We start from the raw sequence: 23631 nt of genomic DNA, 5'->3' as shown, positions 1-23631 counted from the left end.
TATTATTATTATTTTTACAATTAAGGAGTAATTAAAGTTCTTAATGATGCCTAAAAATTGCTTGAATTTGAACATGAAAAAAATTGTACGAACCCTGAAAAAGACATTTGTCCTTAGTTCATCAGCACAATGATTTTTCATTGATTTTCTGTTAACAAAAAAATAATTTTTAAAATTCATTAAAAGAGAAAACAACTGATGACGTCAAGAAAAATGAATACATTTTAATCTTTTTTTTCTATCTGTGTGTGAGACTGTGCTGCTAATTTTACAGGAACTGTTCGTATGCTGCTGTTCAAGACAGGCTCAGTGGCCGCGTGGTCTTATGTAATAATAAACTTTGTCTCCGTCTTTCTCTTTGCAGAACGTTTCGACCACCACTGTCCCTGGGTGGGGAACTGTGTGGGGAGGAGGAACTACCGCTTCTTCTACATGTTCATCCTCTCCCTCTCCTTCCTCACCATCTTCATCTTCGCCTTTGTCATCACAAACATCATTTTACGTAAGTAGCGGGGGAGGAAAAGAGGACATGCGCTGTCAGGCAGGACATACACACACATGGACGTACAAAAACACACACTAACACACACTAACACACACATGCAAAAACACACACTAACACACACACACGACCACCGTCGGCAGGTTGTCAGTGTGTGTGTGTGTGTGTGTCGTGAGAAGCTCCAGCAGTCAGGCTTGTTAGAGACTGTTGGGCTCTGAGCCATGTGGACATGTGTTTACATAAACCACACATGAGTGATAGACAACTGGTGGCCGGCGGGCCAAAATTGACCAGCGGCTAGTAAAACCTGGCCGTCACGTTTTTTTTGGAAATAGATTTTTACACAAACACTTACTGTTATGGGACTATTATAAAAACAAACTCTGGTCTTTGATTTGATTAAAAAGCCTTTCTAGATGAGATACTTTTGGGTTGTTGTTTATATTATATATATATATTATATATGATAATATATAGAGCGATATTATTTCTATTATTATTTTAATTATTGTATATATATAAATAGCTTCTCATGAGTATTTTTTTTTCACGATTTTCTTCGTTACAGATACACCACTAATTAAATAGTATATATATATATATAGCTTTGCAAGTGTACTCCTGTCATCCAGCCTGTTTGCTAGCGAACAATATATCCGAGCCCGCAACATTTTTGGGCTTGTTTTCATTTATCGTGCGATTAACGTATTAATTACTTATCGTCCCAGGCCTGTATGTCTTATGTACAAAGTTGCCATTCTGCGTTCAGCCTTTAATGTTAATTTTTTTTTTTGCCTCTGTCATTGATTTGTTACACCTCAAACATTTCAAAAGTGAAGCGACGCTTTTAGCGAGCAATCTTAGCTGTGCTCGGTTCAATTCGTCGAAACCGTGTGTCGACGTTAATCTGATTAAAGGTTTCTGAGTCTTTGCGTCCTGGTGTCACATGGTGTGTTTGCATCTGCATATACGTTAGAAGGCTAACGGAAACACTGTCTCCTTTCACAGGTTCCCATAAAAATGGCTTTCTGGATGCTCTCAAAGACAGTCCTGCCAGATATCCTTTCTGTGTATTTGTGTTTAAGAAGCTTCGTCCGACCGTCTCTCCTCGTCTGTCTGTTAATGTCTGCTTCACTGTTCATCGACTTTGTTTTTGCCTGAGTTTGATGGTTTTAGTGATAACGCAGACTGTGTTTGGTCTGCAGCAGTCTGATTCAGGATTCTCCACGGGCCAGAAGTTCTCTGCCATCCATCGCCACTGTCACTTTCTGCAGTGTAACGGTTCTTGCGTGGTGTGTCTGATTAGTCCTGTTCCATGGAGCTCCTGCAGCAGCCTGCCCAAGCAGCTTGTCTGTCTCCCTCTCTCTCTCTCTCCCCCTCTCTGTCTCGCCCTATCTGTCAGTTGATTTAGTGGCTCTTTAATTTTGTCTGACTCTACAGAGATGTGTGAGGAGGAGTGGAGAGGATGTGAATGGCAAGTCTGCCCCACTGATAGATGTCAAGTGTCTGTGCGAGCTTCAGCTGCCACAAACACACTTACCCAGGACGGCTGTGCAAAACCAGTGTTGGGATGAAAGCCAACGTGTATTTTACATAAAATACATCATCACTATTCGCAGATATCCGATATGTCAGTGTTGTCCAAACAACTTAGTTTCTGATTCCGATATCGACCGATAGCAATGTATGCGGCCGTTTGCAGCACGACGTGTCCAGCGGTGTCATGATGACAATAATTCAAAACTATTTTTAGGTCACATCGTCTGGGCGAAACCCAGGCATTGCTTTATCGGATTTGCGTGAATTAAATTACGTAATTATGCTAATAGCCTCGTCCCTAATGGTTACTTCGGCTCCTATCTCGTTCCTGTCGGTGTCAGTTGTGGCCTTTTTCACAGACGTGTAGCACAAGCCCATTAACTTAACTGTGTTAATGGACTCGTGTCGTTACGATTCTTTTCATAGACTCAGTAACGTCCTCTTTTAAAGGCACTTCTGTGCTTGATGGACTCAGTACAGTACAGTACAGTACAGTATAGTATCGTACACCAGTTCTTCCATATTTGTGTTTGAGTGTCACTGTCACACCACATCAGTCCAGCAGGGGCAGCTGATCCCCAACATTAATGTCTCTTAGATGTTTTTTTTTATTCATCTGAAGTTCTCCTTCAGTTCAGAAATCCTCTGTTCTCTCTTCCATTTTTTTTTTTCCTGGCGCTGGTTTGTTTACTTCTTTTTTTTTTCTTCTTTTTTTTCCCAAAACTTCTCCGCACCCTTCTATTGCTGGAGGCTTCTTCAACACTGCTCGTCCTCCGTTTTTGACTCTAAAGTCAGACATTAGAGAAGGAGCTGCTGATGATTGGCGTTGATTTTAAACAACTCGTACCTTTGATATGCATAACGAGAGAATGAGAAGGAAATAAGTCACTGAAGAATTTTAAAAAAGCACAAAATTATTTCCCTCCTTCTCTTTGTTTCCCTCGTGCCTCAGTGAACTCTCTGTTCTTGGCAGAGAAACGTGAGCCAGACCAGGATGATTCTGGTTTTCCTACGTGACGTTAATGGGGGAGAATTTCAGTCCATTGTAGCGTAGCTTCGTTGGTACTGTGACAATGAGGCTGTGTCTTTTTGTTCCTGATAAAGGTATGAGGAAAAAAGGAAAGTAATAAGAGGGGGAGGCAGGAAGACTGTGTTTCTAAGGCTGACTCCGAAATACCTGATGATTTTATCGCTCATTGTAATAATGGTTAATAATAGAAGTTGTTGGTAATAATAATAATTATAGCTGTTTTACATATAACCATCCTGTTATCATATATGAGTAGTTATAAATACTTAGTTAAATACACAGAAGTGTTTTGGAAAAAAACTTCAGTCAAAATAAAAAAAATAAAGAAGTGCGATTTGATTTTGATTCAGTCAAAATAAAAAAAAATAAAGAAGTGCGATTTGATTGTTCAAAATTGACTTGACTTCTATTATGTCAAAAGTATTATCGCCACCTGCTGTTGAGAAATGTTAATAGACTTTTTCTCAACATTTTTTATTTTTTTTCCCTTGACAAAGACCGGTGACCCACTAAAAAATTAGTTCACAACCAAGTTTTGGGTCCCGACCCACCAGTTGAGAAACACCGGCTTAGAGCACACGTGTACTTGCACTCTGCGTGGACTCTAAAGTACACAGCGCTGCTGCTGCCCCAGTTCACTGCTCACTGACAAACTGTGAATGTGTGTGTGTGACCCTGAGGCTGTAGGTCACGGTGCTAGCTGTGGAAAACCCTTTGTGTGTCTGTCGTGCATTATTCCGTACAAGCTTTGTTACTGTGTGTTTCACAAGAGATAAGAATGTGTGACTTGACGTTGTCCTTGACTTTATGTCACCGTGCTGGAGGTGGTGGTGTGTTTCTTCTCCGTCTGGTCCATAGTGGGCCTCTCAGGCTTCCATACTTACCTGATCAGCTCCAACCAGACCACCAATGAGGATGTGAGTATAATCCTTCGATGACATCAGTATGTAAAGGATATCATCGCTATGTGTTCTTCCCTAGAAAATAATCATAATATTTACCACATTTGCAAAACTGCTGAAAAAATCTTTTTTTTTTTTCATTTTAATAATCCATCAGTTGGTAAGTCACAAATAAAAACAAACATCTGAAACATCCACATTTCTGTTCCAATGATATACGGCGGTGGTTCTCAAACTGTGGTACGCGTACCACCAGCGGTACCTGAGCGCTCTCTAGTGGTACGCGGGGAAAAATCATATTTTCACATTTACATTTTCAATTGAATAAATCTGAAACATCCCATGCACAATTAATACAACATTTAAAACATTTAGGAATGTTGACTTCATTTTTATCAATTAGTCGCAACTAATTACAATACGAAACTTTAATCGGTTGTCATGAATGTTGTAACCTGCTGCATCAGTAGGACTGACCCTCAGAGTAACTCATTTAGTTTGAAGTGTACCTTCAATTCTTCACTTACGTCCAGACGATTACGTCACCCCAGTCTGTGGAAACTTGAGATGTTTTTCTGTGACTGAAATCTTGACCGATGATTTTGTGTGGCGTCCTGTAGATAAAAGGTTCCTGGTCGTCTAAAAGAGGGAAGGACAACCACAATCCCTACAGCCACGGCAACATATTCACCAACTGTTGTGCGGCCCTGTGCGGACCTCTGCCACCAAGGTACGTTATATCAGTGTGAATGAGAATTTTTTTTTTTTTTTTAAACTGCCGGATGTGCACTTAATGACCAAACTGAGAGTGCTATTTTTGTTTTCCCGCCTGTTCTCAGAATCCCCTTCAGTCTTTTTTCCCAGTTTCTGTTACTGATTACAACATCTGCTGTTTACCACCAGGCTGCCATTTAAACCGTGTATTTTTTCTTTTAAACAAAAATAAAATTGTTTATGAAGACTGTTGAATGTGAGCAGCTCCTTAGAAACAAGTTTGCCAGCAGCCATCTTCTGAATACACAGCTACAGAAGTAGAGCAAGAGCCAAAAAGATTTTATGCCCATTTGAAGCAAATCCAAGATCAAAGTTGGCCATAAATTACATTTCACACTTTTAGCTCTTTATGTGATTGAACAGAGACACGGGCCAACACGCTGCTGCATATTCATGTCCATGTTACTGTAATTATTACATACATCCATGCTGGTCTCAGCTATTTTTTTTTATTATAAAGAAGTTATTCAGCAACCATCACCAACTGAAATGGTCTGTGTTTGTCATGAACCTAAATTGTTCTCTTCAATAACAAAATACAAAAAAAAAACATTTCTGTCCAGAAACACTGACATCACCATTGATCTGCGTTACATTTCTGTCTAGAAACACTGACATCACCATTGATCTGCTCTGATTAAAAGTCAAACTGGTCTGGTCTGATTGACCCGAACGTCACTGATATATTTAACAACAAAATATTATAAAAAAAAAAAAGAACTGGAAAGTGTTCCATTTTTTTTACAGGAACGTTACAGGAATGTTTATGTCTGTGGAACAAGTTCTTCCTACATTCTGTTTGAACACCCGAACGTCACTCAGGCTACGTGAGACCCTTTAATAGTAACGTTTTAGGAGCATACTGCCACCTACTGTACTAGAGTGTGTAGTGTCATGGTCTGACCAGTGACTTTTTGCGATAACGCAGCCAACTCCTCATGCCTTTATGCATGATTCATTTATTTTTTTTAACCAATGGGAATTGTCATGGATTTGTATCGATTTTCCACCGATTCACGATGTATCGCTACACCCCCCCCCTTGTCCTCTTTAAGGTCACAGAAATCTTCTGCTACGTATATAAGAGCTAGCCTTTCGTTTGTTGGTTATTTAGAAATATAAAGTTGAAATACGCGGCTTACTAAATGTGTCCAAAGATGCACACAGTCCTGGGGTGTGTGAGCAGAGCGATGGAGGCTTTCAGCAGATTGTGGTCAGTCACGTGGCCGGTCTGTGCTCTGGTCATCACAGGCCGTAAGTCACCAGTAATGACTCCGGTGGGTGGTAGAGGAGAGTTTTCACTGCACAGGTGGCCACCATCTGTGTGCGGTTAATGTGTTTGTGTGCGGATATGTGTTTGTGTGTGTGGGTGTGTATTCGAGTCCTGCCGCAGGCATCGCACAGCTGGATCTGCCAAAAACAAAGGGATATTTTATCCCCACCGCTGTGGCATTCACACACCGTACCTGACCGGAGTCCAACACCGCCACTGCGTCGAGCCCATACAGTATGTCCAAAAGTAGAAACCAATGACCGAGCCACCATAGGCCCTGCAATATTTTTTATATTTTTTTTTAAAGGCTTAATCGCGTTAAATACTTTGTGAAAATTCATCACATTTTTATTTCATAATTTTGACTAATTAAACCATGAGACTGAGAAAGCCCTCCTGAACATATCTGATATTTCCAAACATCTATCAACTTGCCATTGTTTTAACATCCAGTCCATAAACATGATGTTGTTATTTGCACACATTGTGGGGAAAAAATGTTTTTGTTTCACGAAGTGACTGGAGCTTAAAATACCACGTCGACCAGCCCCATGTGTTTGCGGAGGCCTCGACCTTTGTTCAGACGCCCAGCTGGTGGCAGAATGGCCTCATCAAGCACAAGGCAGTAATTCAGTCTACGACTGACACAATTAAAGAATCGCGAGGGACTGTTGCCCAATTAATATTGTTGAGGACGAGGGTTTAATTAAACTTTTTTTAAATTAACTTTCCACTTGTTCTTCAAACCACTCATGAGATGCACAGTAGTGACATAGATCTGTCCAGCTTTAGTTTTGTATATGTTTTTTGACATTTTTCTATATTATTATTTCCGTCCTTTGGATTAGTCACAAGTACAAACAGGTGTGAAACACAGACATTTACCTGCTGTTATTTCTCTTTCTGTTCCAGCAATATATAGAACAAAAGTTTTTTGTGAAATTTAGGAAATAATTAATCTAGATCTCGATCAGTGGTTCTCAAACTTTTTATACTCTGTACCACCTGAGAAAACCTTGACCTCTCTGAGTACCACCATGATGACCAACATCAGAATACAGCAGCGTAGGCCTTCACTGTTAGCTTCCACCACAGGAGAAATGTTTATAAAGATGTTTATGTTTAAATGTTGTATTAATTGAGCATGGGATGTTTCAGATTTATCCAATTGAAAATATGAATTTTCCCCGCGCACCACTAGGGAGCGTTCAAGTACCACAGTTTGAGAACTACTGATCTAGATTAATCTAAAATTAACCCTGAAACTAAGTCTAAATCCAACATCGTCTTACAACTGTTGAGGTTTATATACATATGTTGGAAAACGGGCCGAAACCTCTTCATATTTACAATTTTAAAGGCTCATCTGAGGGTCGAGCTGAAGCTAAAAAAGCAAAAAAAAAATCTTTATTTATGAAATTAACAAAGCTGTTAATTTTTCAGAGAATACCTTCTCCTCAGAATTCTGGAATTTTCAGAAATCTGACAGCTATTATTATAATTTAGGGATCCGTCTCCGAACTTTCTGACTTTCCCTGTGCTACCTACCATTCAGGTCATGTAAACATATTCTGTCCTGACTCACACGTTGCCTTTTTGTTTCCTCGGGTTCGTCAGACTTTGATTCCAGCAAACCTCCTCTAACAACCGAATGTCTGTTTACTTTGTCTGTGTTTCATCATCATCGTCTTTGCTGTGACTCACGCTCCGAAGAACTGCTGGACGGTACATTTCCTCAGCAAATTAAAAGTTATTTTTAATTATTGAAGACTAAAAAAAATAAAAATCATCATTTTAATGACGTGAGAAAAATGTCAGACATTTGAGAAAACCTTTGGCATGTTTATCGTTGGTTGTTTTCTAAGCAGTTGTGTTGAGAATTCTGTGGCGCTGTTGTTAGAAGAATAACAGTGATTCACTCCTCTGGCGCTGTTGGTAGAAGAATAACAGTGATTCACTCCTCTGCCCCACAGCAGGACCTCAGTCATTTATCACAGACGTGTGATTTTGGTGTTTGCGAAGGAGAGGGAGTCTGCGCTTGATGATTCTCCTGTATGGTCAAAACAATCAATCAATAACACACTCTTCCATCTTCAACCCGACCTTGCTGTAAACATTAGCCTGAGGTTCCATTCAGTGAAATGTGCGCGATGAAAAATCAATCAAGTCTCGGTTTTCATATTTTGCACAGAGACGTGTACCGTAACGCTATCAATATTTAATGAAACAAATCCAGGAACTCATTCATTCATTTATTAAGCCGCTGCACTGTTCCTGTTGCATTCTTCAAGGTGCAACCAATCAGGCGTGCTGCTGTTGTTGTTGACTGTAAACACAGAGTGGAAAAAAATGAAACACCTGCTCAAACTGGGATTTCTGTGTAAAAGACCTGGAAAAACAATGTGATTTTATGACAAACTACTGTTGGTCATCAAACATTTTTTTTTCAGAACAGTACCAGAACTTTATTCTACCCTAATTCAAATGCTGTTTTTGTGTAGTCATAGAGGGCTGTCTAAACTGAAGCGACCAAAGACTTATTTTTACATACTTTATAAATTCTTAGAAAAACAACATTTTTACCTTTTGTTTCTGTTTGGTGAAATTGGTTTCCGTTGGTTTAATTTGTGAATTAATGGCTGTGCATTTTTGTTTGTCTCGTTCTAGTCTCATTGACAGACGGGGCTTCATCCAATCAGACGCCCCTCAGCTGGCACCGCCAACCAATGGCATCACTACATATGGAGCCACGCAGTCGCAGCAGAGCCACATGGTAAGACTTTGACCTGACTGTGTCATGATTGGATTAAAATGGTGGTGTGATGGGATTTAAATACAAGCTGTTATTTACTTATCGTCATTGATCACATTTTTAGCAACGTTTCAAATTATATATATTCCGATTGACGACTGACTTTTTCATCAGTCTGTTGGATTTACACATTAGTGCAATTTCAGAGTTAAATTACAGCCATATGACATGAGTCTAAGGGCCACGCTGAGAAGAAGTAAAACAAAATGATGAGAGTAAAGTCAGAAATTTATGAGAATAAAGACGAAATGTTACAGGCAAAAAAAGTCATCATTTATATCATAATAAAATTTAAAAAAACACAGTGTTAACCATGAGGTCAGAATGACAAAAAAAACCAGAGAGTGTTAACCATGAGGTCAGAATGACAAACGTGGACCATCTGTGCAGTTAAACTTTAGTGTTGGGTTCAGAAATAAGGAGTTTACTTTGTCTTCTGACCCATTGCCATTAAAAAAAAACATCGTTGTAATCAAAGAAAGAGCCTTTACAGACTTGGGTGAAAATTGCACGAAATCGCAAACTTCTGTTACTTACCAAGATCGACAGCAACAAGATTTCTCGCTTGGGATGACATGTTTATACTTAAATTACGACTTTTTTAATTGTACGTGAATGACTTTTCTTTTTAAAATATTATGACATTTGTCTCGTGATGTTTCTACTTTAATATTATAATTATAAAAAAATCAAAAAGTCTTTACTTCTCAATGTGGCCCTAATACGCCGTCGTACAGCTCCTACATTCAACATCTTAACCAGTGTGGGCTGGCTGTGTTATTTACCTTTACCAGAGCTGAAGTAGCTAACCTTAACTCTTAGTAATGACTTATTGAGAAAAAAAACAAAAACAAAAAAAAAACTAGGCTGTCAAACGGTAAAACTGTATTTTTACTGCCAACAGGACTGTGATTAATCTGTCAGAATTAACACATCAACATCCCTGCCCTACTTGTTTTGGAAATGAATGAAACGGAAAATGAATGGAATGAATTAGTCATCGTGTGTTGTGTCTTATACTTTTCCTTGAAGACCGAGAGTCCGTGTTTGGTTTATTAGAAATTCATTCACACCTGCTCTCGTCTCATCTTCCTCGCTGAACTGTTTGCACAGACGTACTTTTGTTATACCTGCTTCGCCTTGTTAATCCACATACACACACACAGGCACACCTCATAGTTGAAGTGGCAACAGAGTGTATAATTATGTGTGTGTGTGTATGTTTTACTTGGACTCACTGTAGGGTTTCAAAGAACCTGACTGGGTAGGTTGGTTAACAAAAAAAAACCCGACAAACCCAAAAACACGCTTGCGTCGACAGTAAACAGCTGATATTTCTGTGGCTGTTGTGCTTCTCATTTCCTCGTCTCACCCAGACCTTAACGTGACGCCTGTAGGTCGAGGCCCAGGGCAGAATGACTCACTGTGACAGAGCGTCTTTCAGGCACTTTCTCAGAGTGAATCAGGCTTTTGTCTTTCTCAGAAACCCTGACAGATTGATGGTACTGGTTGTTTTTCCTTGGTCCACAGACATCATCTGTTTTGTTCGACATCTTTAATTTTGTATCTGCATGTTGCAGTCAGTGGGTGGTAAACGTTACTTTGTTAAAAGGTTGGACTTGACAACTAGACCAACAACTTAAAGTGTGTTCAAAACATCACAGTCAATCACCAAGGATAGATCCGGGCCAGTAGTTCCAGTTGGTTTTCTTGTGTTGTGTGTTCAGCTTTGAATCCTTCTATTGGAGGATGACAATGAGAGTAATTCTCTCTTTTTCTAAAGAGAGTTTATAAGATTATTAACTTACTTTGTTGCCGTGATCTTTTAGTGTTTCGGAGTCAAAAGAAGAGCTCATGAATGACTCCCAGTAATGGTGGAAGTGGAAGAATGAGGCGCTTAAATTGTACAATGGAGAAATGACAGTGGTGTGTAAACACCTATCGTCAGTGTTCGTCTGTTCCATGAGAGAAAACAGCCTCTGTGCTAACCTCACTGACGGTCCTTTCTCTACGAGGAACAAGTCTCCTGTTGTTTACATCACATATACACGACACTAGGGATGTCTGATAATATCGGCCGACCGATATTATTTCATGATATTAGCATAAGTATGTAATATTGGTAAGAATCGTTATCTTTTGTCAATAATAAAAACCCGATAACGCAATGCTTGGGTTTCGCCAAATGATGTGTGCTCTAAAAATAAAAATAGTTTTGGGGGAAAAAAGGCTGTATATGAAAGTAAAAGTCAATAGATGGCAGCATTGCGGCTCATTTTATTAATCTTAATAATTAATTTTAATAATCAGGGGACTGTTTGTACAGATAAACAAGTAAATATTACCAGGCCCTTAATAGTATTTCAATTTGGCGGGGGGTGAAAAAACTTCTGTCCCCTGGGCGTATTTCAATTTGGCAGGGGGTGAAAAAACTTCTGTCCCCTGGGATAATAATGGAGAAACACTGCTTTAACCCATCACCTTAGTGAGCCACCACTGCCCCACTATATCGGTATCGGTTCATATTGGAATCGGAAATTAAGTGTTTGGACAATAACTGCGTATCGACTATCGGACATCCCTAACATATACAGTAGGGTGTGTCCAACTACACATAACCTACACTGGTGCCTTCCCTCAGTGTCGAGGTCGTCACTGTGCTCTCCGTTCTCCATTGGCTCCGTCTTGTTTGTTGGTCACGTCTGTTTACAAGCCCTGAATGTGTGGACTGTTCTGTTGAGGCCAGCGTGACACATGAACATCCCTGAATTTAAGGCCACAGCCGTGTGTTTGTAGTGGCTGACCTTATCAGCAGGTCAAGTTCTGCCTCTGTTTTGTCTGTGTGTGGAGTGACTGTTTGGTGATTGTTTTTTTTTTCTCCAGCGACTCTCGTTGCTTTGCTTCACTTGAAACATGTGAAAACAGTGTTGTTTAAAAGTACGATGTTTGGGTTTTCTTTCGAGACCACAGGGTCTTAGGAGATGACTGGATGTCTGGTGGAGAAGTCTTTTTAAATTAGTCATTAGAGCTTGGTTAAATTTTGTTCTTCAGTTATTCCAATATGGACCAGATTTTTGTTTCCAATTGTTGTCTAAGAGAAATTTAACTAGAGTCATAAATGTGATTACTGATATTTATTTCAGTCTGAGTTGTTGTTTTATTAGTGTTTTTGGAGTCCAGTCACGGGCTGGATTAGACAGTTCTTTGGGCTGAATGTGTCCCGCAGGCCACCAGTTGAGAACCCCCGACGTAGATCAGAAAATGTAAAATCATTTTTCAAATGAACATAATAGCCTGTGAGTACTGTAGAATATACTGTATACTCAGTGACTCAGTGTGTATTCATAAATACATCGAGTTGAATTTTTTTTTTTATTATTATTATTGTAAAGACTTTGTTTAAGTTCAATTGGGGAAAAAAGCCTGGTTGGTAAAAACTCCGAGTTGTTGCCAGGGAAACAGGGTGATGTGATGTCACGTTTTCACCTCCATTTAGGATTTGATTGAAAAAGGGAAACCGTTTGCAAATTTAATAAGAGCAGTCATTATGTCATAAAATCATTTCACTGTAGTTAAAGGGCCGACACATCCGATCTGAGCAGAGCTAACGTTGAGGTTATCGTTTGTTTTCATTTTCTTTCTTCCTTCCTTCCTTCCTCACCTCATTTCTATCTCTTTCTCCTTTTGTGCAACTGCACACTATTTTTACCCCGTTCTCACACAAGCACACACACAGTTTTACACAGCTATACTTCTTAGGACTTTGCATTGACTTCAGATCTTGTGTACAGTGTACCCAGAATCTTACATCTAACTATAAATACTCAACACCGAAACTGAATAACACGCAGAATTACTTGCCCACGCTGCCTGATTTATGCCCTACTTTTAGAACCTGGACACCTTTAAAGTCGGGACTAATATCATGACTGTGAATTATGAAATACTGAACAGAAGTGTCATAAGATTATTGACATCAGGTATTGACCTGCATTGTCAAATCAGACTCCTATTGGACAGTTTGTGTTAATTTACGTTATCATCAGAGGCCAGTATTTCCTGAGCTTTTCATTAGAGAGATGCCACAGCGACTAAACATCTCACAAGTGTCACAGCAAGAATAAGTAATGAAATTAAATTATTTTCTAGTTTCAATTTACTCAAAATGTACTTGCTCAGTGTGAAACCTGGACCTGTTTTGTAGAACACAATGTTGATAGACTCACAGGAATTCAAGAAAGAAACACATAAAGAAGATTCTTAGTCTTAGTAAGTGTATTTAATAGTTCTGCCTGTCACCTGGACAAATACCTATTACCGGCACAAAGTATTTTTTAGATAATTCTGATAATTGGGATAAAATAAAATAACACAAAAAAAGCTACAAACAGTAAAAAGAAGGAAAAACAGAGAGACGAAGAGCTGTGTCTTTCCTCAGTTCCTGCGTATATCGAAGTTGTGTTCAACTAAAGAGGCTTAGGTGTCACACTGAGAAGAGTAAAACTAGAAGAGCATTATATTTTTAAATTTAGTGACATTTTGTTTGGTGCTGGGTTGTGGTATTTCTCCGTTTTGTTTTGTTTGTTTTTTTCTCCGTTTGAAAACGTGTGCCGTGGCTCAATAAAAAGGTTGGGGAAAAACCGGGTCAAATTCGGGATAAGGCTAGTTCAGGCTAAGGTCATTCCCATAAAGAATGATAAGATGCTACTGCAGCCAGTCACAGGGCTGATAACACGTGGAGTCTCATCTCAACCACTGTCAAAGGTAGCTGTACCTGTGTTTCAATCACTTCTGTAATCTGCTCTCTTTAGGTCAGTGAGATTGAGAATGAAAGGTGAGCGGCCCAGGAATTAAAAAATCTCTGCACTTTTAAATCTTGGTTCTTCAGACTTTGGGAGCCGGTGTAGAAGACTGACTTTTTACTTCCTGTTTACTCATACATAAACACATGGTGACTGGTGTGGTGATAAAGGGTTAACAGGGTTGGGGCTCATGTCCCACTGGGCCTAATGTGTGGTATTGACTCTTTGCTTCCTAACCCAGTTACTCTGCTCCACTTTCACATGTGTACTCTTCGTGCGGTCATGATCACGAGGTCATGAAGCAGTGACTCCATGGCTCCAGGTGTTTCCACTGACACATGGAGCAGGTTCTCTGTTCTTCCTCCATCTAAGAGGGTTACTAACACCATGTTCTCTTCTTCTCTCCTTTATCCAATCATCCCTCTCCTCATTGTTGTCTGTCCTCGTTCCTCGTCTCCTTGAACCCATGTTTTTTTTTTTTGTTTTTTTTTTTTCTCGTCCTTGTTTTAATTTTCAACCCTTACTCATTTCTATTTCTATTTCTATCCTTCACCGTCCACTGCCTTATCTGTCCGTTTGGCTGTCACTTCCTTTTCCCATGTTGTTCTCTCTCCTGCTTCCTGCTGCTGTCTCTTAGTGTGACCAAGACCAGTGCATTCAGAGCACCAAATTCGTTTTGCAGGCCGCCACCACCCCTCTCCTCCAGCAGCAAAGCAGCGAGCCAGTTATCCTGACGGCCTCGCCGGAGAACGTGGCCCCGCTCCCCGCCCGCACCTCCCTCAGCTTGGCCGGCCCGTGCACCTCGCTCCCCCTCGGACAGCCCACGCCGCCGACCTCCACCCCCAGCCTGAGCTGCCACGAGGCCACCGACATGTTGCCAATCCACGGCCACGGCCACACGCACAACCACAGCCATCCCTACCAGGAGCCGGTGGCCCACCATCATTATCTCACTCCAGAGGAAGTGCCCTCGCCCCCGGGGATGCTCCCATGTGGCAGCCCACTGGGCCACAGCCACACCATGCAGGCGGGCTTCTACAACCCAGCCAGCCAAGACTCACTACATGAAGACTCAGTCAGAGGGTTGGTAAAACTCAGCTCTGTCTGACAGGGGAGCGAAACCAACCCTCCGCCGCCTGAAGTCTTCTGTGCCACTTCTGAACTACCTTCTCCCTCCAGACGTCGTCCTCAGCGGGGGAGGGGGGACTTGAGAACTGAAAACAGGCAGTGGTTTTTAAACTCAGCTGCTAATAAACCGAGGCATATATAAAAAGAACTTCAGTGAAACCCGTTTCCTTCAGCCGTTGTCTTGCCAAACCTCTGAGCTGACAGCGGGAGATGATTCTTAGAGCTCAGACACATGCTCCTCTCCCCCTCCCCGTCTCCCCCTTCCCATCTCCTTGCATTTTTTTTTTTTTCAACTTCAAAGGCAGAACTTTCTCCTCCATCCTCTTGGTGACTGGTCAACTGATCTCCCTCCAAAGTGAGGGGGGTTCCTGTCAGAGGACCACGGTCGGACAGATTGGCCTTTTGCTGATTGGACGGCGTCTTCTGCCCCCCCCCCTGCCCCCACAAACATTCTCAGCAGTGCAAAGCTCCAGTTTCATATCACTGTTTTTATGCTGTTAAAAACTCTAAAAAAAAAGAGAGAGAGAGAGAGAGAGAGAGAGACGTTGTTACCGTATGATGGTTATTACAACTCCTGCCAATTATATTTCCTGTGGATATTAATAAAAACAACTTTTTAACAGATAAGCCTCAGGTTTGTAAAATTAGGGAGTGACGGTCATGTGGTGTCAACTTTTTTTTTCTTTTTTTAAGTTCATCATATGACCAATGCCTGCAGTTATTTTGCGTTTAGATTTTAAAATTAGCCCCTTAGATGTTCAGGCCGTTTTTATGTTCATTTATTTTACTGCAGGACTTAATTTTTTTCAGTTTCTCAAACGTCCTTAAAATACAACTATACTATACTAACTATACATAGCAGTGTGTAGCTAGCTAGCTTGTTTCTGTTTGTTTAACGACAAATTCATGCCTACAGAACATTGAAAAAAAAAGTTGTCACAGGGACAACAGCAGGACTCCTACAAGCGGGAAACACCAGCGGTCATCGGCTAATCTCTGGAATTGGAACGTGATTTAAACTGGAATACATCCGATCAGGAAATGGAAAAAAAGGATCATTTTGCCTTAAGGTAAGAACACTAACTCACTGACACCGCCTTGTGGCAGAGTACGCCAAGTGTAGCTCTCCAGTAAATGTCTGGTTTCTTATGAGATCACAGTAATATTTATGAGATAATATAAACAATTATAATGTAACGATGATAAATATTAATTTTTTTTAGACTGAAAGACGACATGCTGGTAACTGTGAAAGAAACACGGACAATTCGTTTCGTAATTCTCAAACATTTTTAATTTTTCGAAGCAGCAGAAACACTGACGTTAAAATATGCATGAATTGAATGGGCTCTTGATCTTACGACGGAGTATTTAGGCCACGGATAAAGCGGTAATTTGGAGAATTAAGTCGTAACGTTGTAAACATTTTCAGTTTCTCGCTCGGCCTTTTCAACGTCAAGACGCTTTTGGCGGCATTCGTGAAACCGAGTGCAAATCATAACGATACAAGACAAACCGTGTTTTTACATGAAACAGGAGTGGTTCACGTCGGACGCTCTTATCTTCTCAGACTTGATTCTTGGTAATGTCCAACTAAATTACGACTTTTTTCTCGCTATTTTCCAACTTAATTGCGATTAAAAAAATGTATTTTTTCATTCTCGTGAACGTTCAACAGTGTTTCTGACTATTTTGATACCTTTACAACGGGTAAACTTGTTTTCTCGTAATACTTTAGTGTCACAATGTTCACATCAACTTAAGACACTATTCTTGTAACATATGTTGATGTTGTGAATTTACGACGCTTTCCCTTTAATTTATAACGATTTTGATACATTTACAAGTTTAATTTTGTGAATTTTATTCGTTATTCTTTTTTTAATATTCTCAGAAATATCTGACTCCCATCTCATAAGCAAGACTTTTATCTTGTTAATCTCTTTAATTGCATACATTTTAACCACACCTTGATAAAAATTTGACTTCATTTATTTATTATTCTGGTTTCACTCACACACTTGCAACTTCATTCAGGCCATTTTCTTGTCCTGATTGTCGCCTTAATACTCCGTGGTATTATCCTTCATTTCGTTTGCAACATTTAAATTGTTTGTTTTTTAAACTGACCTGCGCTGTGCTATGGTTCTGCTGTAGGACACACCTTTAATTTATATAAGCACACGAGAAGCTGACGGTTTCTTTTCTTTTTTTTTTAAGAATCCTGAGGAAAAATAACTAAAATCATTTCTAAAGACAACTCTTGTGTCACACTCACACCCCTGTAGCTGAAGTAGCTGTTAGAGGAATATGTCTTTTTTTGCTTTTTGTTTTTTTCTACAAAAAACGTGGATCCATGACTTCTCTTACTGTCGTGACATTTTGACACAGCCCGTCTGAAGTGCTTCTTTATCATTCGTGTTTGAATAATGCTGTACGTTACAGTAGAGATGGATCAAACTGATGTGACTGAACCAATGCAAACCACACTTAAAGCTGTGAACAGTCACCGCCTGGCGTTCCCTACAAAACTAAGGCTCATGCATCGGTCTTCTAGTCTCAAACGGATCTTGGATCTCGTCTTGAAGTTTGTTGATCTTAGCTTTTTGGGGGAGTTTTGTTGTTGTTTTTTTTTTTTTTTTGTTTTTTTTTAAGATTAGCGACCAGCGCTCTTCGTACATTCTCAGGGGCCCGGAAACAGAATGCAACTGTTAGCGCCGTTCCCGCGTCGGTCCACTGTCCAGAGTCACCACACCTTAACGTCGGTGAGCTCCACGTCGCCCATGACCTCCAGCTGGTTGATGCTGCTCAGATCCTGCACACGGTGCCTGAACTCGAACAGGTGCGAGCCGTTCACTGCCAGCTTGAACTGATGCGGCTGACAGAGGATGAGAATCTGACACAAGAAGGAAAGCAGAAGCACAAACAGTCAATGAAAAAAAGTAAATTACACAAGTTGAATCTGTTGACATGAAGAGAAGAAAAGTTTCGCAGAATAAACAAATCTTAACAACAAAAAACAAAAACTTCGAACCTATGGCTCACGAGCCAGATGTGACTCTTTCGATGACATTGATTTTTGTAATGAAACATTACAGAAATCATAGTCTTTAAAGAAAGACTTTGATGATCTTTAAAAAAACACTCACACACAGGTCTAACGCTTAAAAAATAATAAAATAACAGTACAGTTAATGATAAAATTAAAATAATCAAATAAATTCAGGACAGACCTCCTAATTGACAAACCACTCTAACCCGCAGGGGTGTTGCATTTAAAGACCGTATGATAAATTAGGGTTTTTCTTATGTGGTGCGCAATAAACTGTCTTGTACAGCAGGTGAAACCATATATTTATAACTCCGTTACACATTTTAATTCATACATTTTTTTTTTTTTGCACTGGAGCCAATTGCATCAAAACCATGCAGCACCAGAAGTCGCATTAATGGTAAGAAGTATTTTATGTATTGGATGGTTTCAGTAAAACAGGGATATCAAATAAAAATAAAAATTTAGAGACTTATTATACTCTAAACTACTCTGAAAATGAGGGGCTTCCTGTCGAATATGACACGCTGGACATAAATGAACCACTGCTGCAATGGTTGAATGACAACAAGCCTCCAGTCACTAGGTGGCAGCAACTCATACAGAGGTTTGTACAGATAAAGAGAACCACTGGTGTAAGGCAACAGCAATACATAAACCATAGAAAAGTTAAAAAAAATGAATGAATAAATCCCTCAGTTGTTTTGTTTTTTTTTTTTCATACCTCAAAGTATTCCCCGGGGGAGAAAGGAAAGAAGGGCAGCTCCCGCTCCTCCTCACCCCAGGTGCCGCTCAGGTAGGAGTTTCTGATGAATACGCCCGACTTCATGCGTGGACTGAGATGAAGGGCGATGTTCTCCGTCCGGTTGTTGCAGATGTTCACCGAGAAGCTGAAGAAGGACAAGAGGTAAATGTAGTCCTGACCACTGGTCACTGGTGTTTGACAACCATGTGGGTCTTGTTCAAAGGGATTCACCTGTGGGGGTACATGCTGACCTGTCCTTTGATGGTGATGTGCAGTCCTGGCCTCAGTCCTTCCAGGATACTGCCTCTGTAAGGGAGGCTCTGAAATGACAGCACGGCACTGTGGACGCTAATGATATTGAACTTTCACTCTGTGGCCACAAGATGGCGACATTTTCTTTAACCTGACTCAAAATATTTGCGATATTCTGAACGATGCCTTTATATACTGTATATATGGCACAAAAAGGGAATAATTTTATATACACAAATATATATACATATATTTATTTGTTTATTAATTATTCCCTTTTTGTGCCACAGAAACATACTGATTTTGAAAGTCTTTCAGCTACTCATCTTTGAATGAGCACAAACCAGACAACCCGCCCTCTTAGACTGCTCCCTGATCAATGAAAAGGTTTTTTTCAGTATCACCTACTTTTTCCCGATGAAAAACACTTTTGTAATAAAAATACGCCAAGTGCAACTGTAAAAACAGTTGCAAAATGAATGAAATGTGAATGTGAAAAGTACAATGTTTTCTGCCAGCGAAGACATTAAGTGGCTTAGACGCCTGTCAGTCATGTGGTTGCCAAGACAATGGTTTGGTCAGAGGATGCTGGGCAGGTCGTTCTGCCTCTGTGTACTCCTGTCTGATCAAATCTCGACTCAAAAGTCTTTGTGAGTATCGTCATTTTTGTGCCGAGGGACGCTACAATACTTGTGACTGATTATGTTTTTTTGAATATGGGTCAAATTCACCGTCTGTAAATTATTGGTGTCAATTTCCCACGGCAGTGCACAACAACTGTCCTTCAAAATCCAGACACAGACATAAACTGTTTACAACCCACAGACCAGGCATCGTTCAGAAAACGTGACATACTTTTAACAACGTCACAAGATACCGGTCAGATTTAGAAGAAGCCTAATGGAGATGACCAGGAAGGAAGGACTCACCAAGTCACCTGATTCTGAATATATTGCCTGGTGGAGAAAAAAAAGGGCACATTCAGAAAAACACAAATCTGTATTTAAAAACATTTTTACAAAAAACCACATGCAGTTTATCAGGCAACTGTGCTACAAAACGTACTTACTGAGTTTGGAATGTATCCAATTGCGTGCACCCTGACGTTTCCCGAAATAGAAAATGTGTCGACCCTGTTCAGTGGCATTCTGTGCTTGTAGTCCAGCAGGTGAGCGCCATTGACTGCCACCTACAGGTGAGGGCATGTTGAACATTTGTGTGCTAACTTCCCATTCATTTTTTTTATTTTTTTATCCCTTACAGTTTCACTGACCTTAAAGACGTCCTCCTGCACCAGGATGAGCATCTCAAATGGAGCTCCACATTTGTAGGGCAGCTGATGGAGCGTCTCCTCCTCACCCCAGCTCTCCTGTAGCAGGGAGTTGCACATCACACAGGGTGAGCCTTTGAACCGAGGGCTGAAGTGCAGGGCGACATCTGAAGGTGGCTTGGTGCTGCAGCCGCTCGACAGGTCAATCTGAAACCTGAGGTAATATCAGAGTTAATGCAGAGGGCTCAGCTTGATCATAATTATTATAGAAATACATGGTTGCTATTCTCCTTCATTAGAGAAAAACAACAAACTAAATATATAGACAACACAAAATACCGTATTTTCTGGACTATAAGTCGCACCAGCCAAAAGAAATGCATAACGAAGAAAAAGTGCGACACACAGGAGTAGCACATAATGGTACACAACACCGGAGTGCCCTCTAGTGGCTGTTAGTGTGAAAATAACAAACGTGAAATTATATATTTTAATATATAAGTTGCACCTGAGTATAAGTCACAAACCCAGGCAAAGGATGAAAAAAAGTGCGTCTTAAAGTCCAGAAAATACGGTGGGTTATAATCACTTAAGTAAAAAACTCCAATCAGTTAAACACAACCAGTATATACCAAACAAAAGGCTAAAGGTTAGCCAAAAGGTGTTAAAGACGAACCAAAATATCAGCAAAAATTGTCCCACATATAGTTTACCTTTAATTACGAATTGAAAAAAAATTACATACAGTCCAAGATAGTTAAAGTTAACTAATAGCTGATAGACAAATAACTAAAAGCCAGTCCAATATTTTGCAAGAAAGATAAAAGAAAAAGGTAAGTATTAACACAACTATTGCTAAATTTGATCCAAAACACAATAGTATTTGCTGACATGGCTTGAAATAAATCAATATTAGAAATATTTGAACTTATATATATATATACATATATGTGTGTGTGTGTATAAAGTAATAGCTAATAGAGTTTTAAGATTACGTTGAAATAAATAAATCTTATCGATAGCAAGAACATGTTTACGATATATTTAAAGTTCCAGATTCCAATTTGGAATCTTTATTGATCCAGTTATTCGTTTAAAAAATGTGTTCAACAGCATTTGACAAAACTTCTCTGAAAATGAAGAAAATCACCCAAAACACACAGATAAAACCTATAGAGTCGACACTTGAACGGCTTTGTTTCCTGTTCCCTGTCTGTTCAGTCTAACGGTCGTCGGAGCAGAGTTACCTGTCAGCATCTGGGCTGACGGTGCCCTGGATGAGGACGATCTCTCCAGGATGCAGACCTGCAGGTATGGGCCCTGTGTATGGGATCACCTGGGGCGGAGAACAACAAACAACTGTTAGCACTCGTCTCCGCCAACTAGCTGACCGTGAGACAGACAATATTCTCACCGGGTTTAGAACAGTGTGTTTAGCATTAGCCACAGGCATCGAGCTCCTTCTGTGTAAATCTAACACACACGGCTGTGCAGGAAGACGGCGGAGTGTTTACAGCTCTCTGCTACACTAGGAGCAAAATGGCAGCGGACATCTTCCGCTGTCGCGTGCCGCGCATGCGCAGTTACCTCCAACGCTTTAAACTTGTGAAAAGCTTAAAGGACAAAAATCTTTTTTAGTCCTGAACAGTCAAGTTTTGAATAAATCACAATATTAATACGTTTATAAGGATAAAGACACACATATGTCAAAATAAAAAGATGAAGGTTTAAAAAAATGACAATATCTTAGACCTCGTCAATATTATAGAAATTGTAAGTCAATCAAAGTTGATAAAACGACTTAAAATAGGTATGAAATATAGTGTTGAGGTGTTTTTAAAAAAATTTCAAGTTACTAAATATGACTAATAATCTCAGAAACAGGTGAAATCTCAGAATAAGCTACAAATTAGTTGCATAATAACTACGTCTCTAAATAAAAACATAACATAAAAAGTAATTCAAATAATTACTAAAACATTGCAATAGCTCTCCTCTAAAAAATATATAAAAGAAATAAAAGAAATTGGACAAAAACACCTAAGACGTGTGAGAGAGTAGATGATGTCATGTTCTATTACAATAGAGGGATTACGAGGTGTTCCCAAAAGTGCCTTTAGGGGGCAGAGTTGGACCAGCTACAGACCTCGGAATGAGTCGGCTAATGTTTTAAAATAATGTTCAAGCACAACCACGGAAGATTATTCAACCACAAACCTGTTTTAGGAGTTACTTCACGTGTCCGGAAAATAATTAAAATAGTTCATTAAAAAAAAAAAAGTAACTGATTTAAGTTTCGTTTCTGCAGAACCGAGACTCCGTGACGTATAAAAGCTTCAGCTCCGTTCAGGTTCTGTTCAAATACAGAACGATGGGTTTGCGTGAGTACAGTCGACAGAACAGATGTCGTTTTAATGACATTAAAAGACCCTGGTTACTATAATAAGTATTTGACAGTACCTTTCACTAACTCTGTGCATGTTTTTGTTTCAGTTACTGGTCTCGCTCTCGGTGCGGTCGGAGCAGGTAAGGAAACGTGTCGTGAATCTGCTGTTTTTGTGTCGTTGTTGTTTTTGTTTGTTTGTTTGTTGCCAATGCGGTTTTTTTTATATTTTCTACAGTAACTTTATCAGATTTATTTTTAAAGGGACGGGGGTGGATTCCATTATATAAATAATTTACATTCCATTATACAAACGTAAATACAGCATAAAATGAAACGTTAATCTTGTCTTTCATGTCGGTTTAACATTGGGATAAAACTCAATTCAGAGTAGGCCAGAATCGATAACACATTTTGCTGGACGATATATTGTCCAATAAACGCTGATAATATTAATATTAACGATAATATTGTCAACAAGATTTTGAGAATTAACCACTAACGTAATGACGACAATAGAGCATATATAACATTGAACCACCCCCTTTCAAATACAGTCAATTTTTATTTTTAGTTTGTTGTTGTTTTTTTGTTTTTTTGTTTTTTTTTTTTTTGCTGCTTCCATTTTCAAACAATTTCATCATACTGGCTCGTTGCTGCACTCTGTGCTTCTCGGGTCCGATATTATCGGACATCCCTGAAGTAAATATATAAATACATTTCAAACGAATTGACGAGACACCATCGATGTTGACGCTCTGTATTCTGAATCCGTGACGGTCTGTTCTCACGGGACGTTTAAACTCCCCAGACTTGTCGACTTTACACGGAGGCGATCACTCGTTAGGTGAGACAGTCTGTCTGAATTTCTTTCCTCGTCTGCATTTAGGTGGCGCTGTGGTCGCAGCCCCAGTTGTTCTGGGAGCCATAGGGTTCGGTACAGTTGGAGCTGCAGCCTGGATGTCATCTGCTGCCATCGCCAGTGGGGGCGGAATAGTCTCTGGAAGTGTAGTGTCTGTGCTGACGTCACTCGGTAAAGTTGGGAGTTCTCTCTGGCGATTGTAGCTGTTTTCTCAGTCAGACTCTTATCATGTGACCTGTGTCTCTCAGGAATGGGCGGCCTGGGCACAGCTGCCACCGCAGGAGTGGCGGGGGCGGGGGGGGGCG

At 40.0% G+C, this 23631-nt stretch overlaps 3 protein-coding genes across 7 annotated transcripts in view; 2 read left to right on the top strand and 1 right to left on the bottom strand.

The window, feature by feature from the left end:
- Positions 1 to 15279, top strand: part of zdhhc14 (zDHHC palmitoyltransferase 14) — a 37217-nt gene extending 21938 nt beyond the window's left edge. Inside the window, exons 5-11 of one of the 4 annotated variants that reach the window (XM_017037906.2) lie at positions 365 to 502; positions 1511 to 1559; positions 3886 to 3988; positions 4594 to 4703; positions 8688 to 8793; positions 13644 to 13666; positions 14317 to 14510. In XM_017037906.2, coding sequence (XP_016893395.1) covers positions 365 to 502; positions 1511 to 1559; positions 3886 to 3988; positions 4594 to 4703; positions 8688 to 8793; positions 13644 to 13666; positions 14317 to 14368 — 581 coding nt within the window. In that variant the 3' untranslated portion in view covers positions 14369 to 14510. Of the gene's footprint in view, positions 1 to 364; positions 503 to 1510; positions 1560 to 3885; positions 3989 to 4593; positions 4704 to 8687; positions 8794 to 13643; positions 13667 to 14271 lie in introns of all 4 variants that reach the window. The other 3 variants (XM_017037904.2, XM_008319083.3, XM_008319162.3) reach the window with 3 other exon arrangements.
- Positions 15280 to 16038: 759 nt separating this feature from the next.
- On the bottom strand, positions 16039 to 21676 carry lgals8b (galectin 8b). Its single transcript, XM_008319273.3, has 8 exons — positions 21496 to 21676; positions 21329 to 21417; positions 20085 to 20295; positions 19881 to 20000; positions 19741 to 19767; positions 18791 to 18879; positions 18539 to 18704; positions 16039 to 17658 (listed from the first exon to the last, which is right to left on the bottom strand). Exons 1-8 carry the CDS (start codon positions 21532 to 21534, stop codon positions 17509 to 17511), a joined length of 891 nt encoding a protein of 296 aa, XP_008317495.1. The 5' UTR covers positions 21535 to 21676; the 3' UTR covers positions 16039 to 17508.
- A 665-nt stretch (positions 21677 to 22341) lies between these two features.
- The window catches only part of LOC103385454 (interferon alpha-inducible protein 27-like protein 2), a 2718-nt gene continuing 1428 nt past the window's right edge, over positions 22342 to 23631 (top strand). The window contains exons 1-3 of one of the 2 annotated variants that reach the window (XM_008319532.3): positions 22342 to 22462; positions 22575 to 22607; positions 23354 to 23497. In XM_008319532.3, the coding sequence (XP_008317754.1) occupies positions 22453 to 22462; positions 22575 to 22607; positions 23354 to 23497 (187 nt within the window). In that variant the 5' untranslated portion in view covers positions 22342 to 22452. The remainder of the gene's footprint in view (positions 22463 to 22574; positions 22608 to 23353; positions 23498 to 23631) is intronic. The other variant, XM_008319389.3, reaches the window with a different exon arrangement.

This window comes from Cynoglossus semilaevis, chromosome 1, assembly GCF_000523025.1.
Source record: "Cynoglossus semilaevis isolate Cse_v1.0 chromosome 1, Cse_v1.0, whole genome shotgun sequence".
Lineage (NCBI taxonomy): Eukaryota > Metazoa > Chordata > Actinopteri > Pleuronectiformes > Cynoglossidae > Cynoglossus > Cynoglossus semilaevis.
This window is presented reverse-complemented; position numbering and strand designations above follow the sequence as displayed.